The 5,547-nt window shown below is 26.6% G+C and overlaps 1 protein-coding gene across 1 annotated transcript; it reads right to left on the bottom strand.

Moving 5' to 3' along the window:
• Positions 1-3,245: 3,245 nt before the first annotated feature.
• Positions 3,246-5,102, bottom strand: LOC145104522 (uncharacterized). Its single transcript, XM_079041751.1, has 3 exons — positions 5,082-5,102; positions 4,201-4,619; positions 3,246-3,762 (listed from the first exon to the last, which is right to left on the bottom strand). Exons 1-3 carry the CDS (start codon positions 5,100-5,102, stop codon positions 3,246-3,248), a joined length of 957 nt encoding a protein of 318 aa, XP_078897877.1.
• Positions 5,103-5,547: the final 445 nt, after the last annotated feature.

The following is a 5,547-nucleotide window of genomic DNA, read 5'->3' on the forward strand; positions in this document are numbered from 1 at the left end:
AGAAGATGTGGTGAAAGATGTGCTGGATCCAAAAAGAAAGATCCACCCAAAGATAAAAATTGTGATTTCTAAAAATCAAAACAAAGAGTCTTTTCCTGAGCTTACAGAAAAGCAAAATCTAACTTAGGAACCTCGGCAACAAAGAAAGAAGAAGTCAGCTGAAGTAAGGAGATCTCCATATAAAGAGAGAGCCATTTGCTTGAAAACAAAATTAACAAAAAAAGAAGAAATGCTTGGTGAATGGTTGTTATTCAATTTGCAAGGAAGTGAATAGTAAGTTATTAATATTTGATTAGCATTTACAAAAATAAACATTAACATACTTGTTTAATAATTAGTAAATCACATCTGATTAAAGATATGAATATATTAATGACATAAACATACTTCATCAAATCACATGTGATTATATTCATGTATTTGAAATAACATTTTTTTTATATTTACAGTGATCAGCTGTTATTCACAATAAACAAAAGAGTGGTATTCCGGTATGTATTTGAAAGTTTGTTTCTCGGAGAATATCTATTTTCGGATGTCATAGACTCATGGTCTGAACTACAACGAGAAGGACCGAGACATTAATAATTCTCCATACAAAGTTTTCTTGTCTTTCCAAATGATTGTAAGTAAAACATATATGATTCTAGCACTAAATTAATATCATCTATTTAAATTCACATATGATTATACATTAAAATGACGAATGATTTAGCATTTAGACAAAGTATATTGAGGATGAGCAGCTTCCTAAACCAAAAAAGGATGATAAAAAGAAAAAGATTGACAAAAAGCTAAAAGAACAAATGGAAAAGGAGGCAAAAGAGAAAGAAAAAGAGAAAGACAAGAATAGATACAGTTTATTCAAAAAATACTTTGTAGATTGGTTCAATGGAGATGAAGAAAAAATAAAATTGAAAGATGTTGATATGGTAAGTTTTTTAAAAAAAAATCTTATTATTCTTATTATAGTGTATATCCTTCCTAAATATGACAATACATATTTAAATGCAGATATTTTTCCCTATTTGTCGGCACGAATACATGTTTGTATTTGTTTTTAACATAAAAAAATGCAAGCATTGTAATACTGGACAACAGCATCTCAGAAGCAACAATCAAAGCTAAGTACATGCATGTACTCAAAAACCTGGTAAGTAATCACATGTGATTATGTAAAACATTATTTCATGATTGTAATCACATGTGATTATGTAAATTATTTTTATTCACATCTGATTATATAAATGTAAATAAGATTTTTTATATGTTTAATTGTATGTGACTAACTTTATATATATATTTTTAATTTTCAGAAAAAATACTTCTTGAGATATTTGCATGAGATCAATTATCCAAGATGTCATGCCCTTCAAGACCCAAATATCAAACCACAAATACCACATCTGATATGTAAAACTAAAGATAACAAAATAGATTGTGGAGTATTTGTGATGAGATACATGGAAACGTATATGGGTGAAACAAAATACAAAACTGGATTCCCAAAAGAAGGAACTCAAGATGCATTGCTCGATTGGGTGAGAACCAAATATGCTTATGCATTGATAAATTCTGAAATTAATCTCATGAAGGATGATATCATGGAACTTGCTCATGAGTACAATAAACAAAATAAAGAGAAGAGAGAAAGTGATCAAAGAAAAGCTTGTGCAGAAATCCATAAAAGGTTGAAGGACTGCCATTAGGGTTGATTGATTGAAGGAAAAATGGTGAATGGGAAGATGAAGATGCAAGTGTTGAAGGTGAAGTTGTGAAGATGGAAATGATGAAGGACTGTCCGCCAATGCATAATTTGATTGTTGGTTTATTTAGACAATGTTTACTTTTTAATTAGATGAATCCTTGCTACTTTATTAACACAATAATTAGGTTTTAATTAGATAAATGTTTGAACATATATATGATATCGACAAACACATGTGATTATAAACATTTTTTAAATCACATATGATTAATTTGCATTAATTAAGAACAACGTATGATTTATACATCAATCACATATGATTACAAATATAAAAGCAAAAAATTCAATAGTATAATATGTGATTAAACATATAAACACATTTGATACATATGATTATATGTATCAAATAATAACATATGATTATCATGTGTAATATATGCATACACAAAAAGAAAAATCACATATGATTAAATATGTTCACATTCACATTACAAAAATCACATGTGATTATGTATAAAAAAAACGATATTATAAAATCAAATGTGATTACAAAAATCACATGTGATTATGTATAAAAAAACATAGATATTATAAAATCACATGTGATTATGATTTATACATCAATCACATATGATTACAAACATAAACATAATTTGAATACTCAATCACATATGACTATAAATATAAAAGCAAAAAATTCAATAGTATAATATGTGATTAAACATATAAACACATTTGATACATATGATTATATGTATCATATAAAATATTGTAAAATAATAACATCTGATTATCATGTGTAATATATGCATACACAAAAAGAAAAATCACATATGATTAAATATGTTCACATTCACATTACAAAAATCACATGGGATTATGTATAAAAATGATATTATAAAATCAAATGTGATTACAAAAATCACATGTGATTATGTATAAAAAAACATAGATATTATAAAATCACATGTGATTATGATTTATACATCAATCATATATGATTACAAACATAAACATAATTTGAATACTCAATCACATATGACAATAAATATAAAAGCAAAAAATTCAATAGTATAATATGTGATTAAACATATAAACACATTTGATACATATGATTATATGTATCATATAAAATATTGTAAAATAATAACATCTAATTATCATGTGTAATATATGCATACACAAAAAGAAAATCACATATGATTAAATATGTTCACATTCACATTACAAAAATCACATGTGATTATGTATAAAAAAATGATATTATAAAATCAAATGTGATTACAAAAATCACATGTGATTATGTATAAAAAAACATATATATTATAAAATCACATGTGATTAAAATCTTTTATTAACAGTTTATACTTAACTATTATAGAAACAAATAACATGTGTAAAAATTTTAGAATCACATATAATTATAAAAAGACAACCAAAAATTGAATGAGGAAAAATAAATTGAATCACATATGATTATAATCTGTTATGAATGTTATTTACTTAAAAAATTGAAAACTAATAAAAAGTCTATATATCAATTTTGAGAATTAAATCTGTTGGGACAAGTACGCATGTTGTGTGGTTCTTTTTTACCACATAGTGAGCATTTTCTGCTCTTCGTTTGAGCTTTCATAACTGCTTTTTCAACTTCACCAATAAGCCTCGTCTTTCTTGATCCTTTATTATGTTGAACAACTGGAACAAAAATCTCAACTTCTTCCGGAATAGTAACATTATAATGTTTCTCAAGGACATCAGAATTTGTAATCGGATTTTCACTTGAAGAATTACTCTTCACCTCATTCAACAAAAGTTTTGTTTTTTCTGCAAAACATACTAACTTCTGCTTATTATCTGTCACAATGTCTAAAGCACTTTCAACATTTAAAAATACTTCATTAACCAGTTTGGTAACTTCTTCGTCCTCTTCATCAAAACGGTCTCTCGATAGCTGATAATTTGAAGATATTACATCCTTTGTCCATCGCCTAAGAGTATATTGTTCTGGTATTTCATTAAAATTTTTGTCCATCAATACTCTAAAAGCATGTCTGCAAAGCATACCAAAACGATTAAAATGTCCACAGGTGCAACTCACTTCTTTTTCATCATATTTTAGTTACACTTGAAAAATGAAGAATCACATATGATTACACATTAATCGCATATGATTATACAAATAAAAATCACAGTCTTGTTTAATCACATATGATTACACACATGAAAACAACATACACACTAGTGACATATGCACATTATCTTTATAATCACATGTGATTGATCACAACATTATCATATATAAAAATATATAAATGATATAAATAAAAAAATAAGATACCTTATATGTTGCTTTTATTTCGTGTTTTTGGTTCTTGTGAATAACTTTAAAATTTTCACATCCATCTCCCTCCCCTAAATCTTTAACCTCACAAAACCAACCTCCTTTATAAATCTCCTTTTGAACTTCAAAAAAAACCTAGCTAGTATACACCTTTGCTGCATGTTGTTCTATCATACGTGGTGACCTCCAAGAATAATTTGCTCCCTTGGTTTTACGATCACGTTCACGTTGTGTATATCGTTGTTTTTTAATGGCAGTGTCATAATTCATCATGAAATTCAAAAAGAAATTTTTGGTTTCTGAATATGAATTGAAAAATGAATTGATACTCTCAGACCTTGAAGTTGTCTTCATCAACCCACACCTTGGAAAATCATTGAAATATGCAGGTACCCATGCTTCCTTATTTTCAAAAATATCTTTAAACCATTTATCATCTTCAAGATTAAATTCTTTCATCAATAGTTCCCAACTCCTCTCGAAAATATGACGCTTGATATAAATGTCCCACACAAGTTTATTGAACCTTTTCTTGAAATCCGTGCTTTTAAGAAATTCCACAGATAGCTATAATAATCACATGTGATTCACATATTATAAATTAATATTAAAATATAAAGGTAAAACTCACATGACATAACTTTAAATGCTTTAATCATATGTGATTATAAATATAATCACATATGATTTGTAATAATCATGTATGTTTATATTCATAATCATTTAGACAATCACATGTGATTACAATATTGAAAAAAATCACATATGATTTAAATCTATTCACATTAGAAAACAAAATCACATATGATTCAAATCTGTTCAAATTGGAAAATCATATATGCTAGAATAAATATCTGATTACAAAAAGAAAAACACATATGATTAAATATTTTCAAATTATAAAAATAATATCTGATTAGAAAAAATCTTATTCAGATTAAAAAAATCACACGTGATATATCACAATTGATTATCAATATAAAAATATATGTTATGTAAAATCACATGTGATTTCAAAAAAAAATGTACCTTTTTTGGCAGTTTCTTCATGATATGCCACATGCACACTCTATGCTTGCTTTATTGCTGCATCTTGATCAGTTAAAATAAGTAATGGTTGTTTATTTGAATGAGCCTTCAAAAACTGTTCAAGAAGCCATTTATACGAATCCACATCCTCCGTGCTTAACAACCCGGCTCCAACAGTAACAGATGATTTATGATGATCAATGACAGTGAATGGAACAAAAACCAATGCATACCTATTTCATGTAATAATAATCAAAATAAGATTAAACATATTTAGAACGTAAAAATAAATTACATAAGAATAGTTGACGATAAATGATAAATCACATATGATTATAATCAAAATCACATTACAAATACTTGATGAGAATTTATTCAATCACATATGATTACAATCATCATCACAACAGTATAATTTTTGACAATTGATAAATCATATGTGATTTGAAAAATAACTACATCAGAA

This window comes from Lactuca virosa, chromosome 4 (assembly GCF_052849685.1).
Source record: "Lactuca virosa cultivar CGN04683 chromosome 4, Lactuca_virosa_CGN04683_v6, whole genome shotgun sequence".
NCBI classification, from domain to species: Eukaryota; Viridiplantae; Streptophyta; class Magnoliopsida; order Asterales; family Asteraceae; genus Lactuca; species Lactuca virosa.

Excerpts from the sequence above, each read along its gene's own strand:
- LOC145104522 (XM_079041751.1), bottom strand. The coding sequence starts at position 5,102 with ATGAAGAAACTGCCAAAAAAG. Across the intron at positions 4,620-5,081 it reads TGAAGAAACTGCCAAAAAAG|CTATCTGTGGAATTTCTTAA; the intron begins GTACATTTTTTT and ends TGATTATTATAG. Across the intron at positions 3,763-4,200 it reads GAACAACATGCAGCAAAGGT|ACATGCTTTTAGAGTATTGA; the intron begins GTATACTAGCTA and ends TATGCTTTGCAG.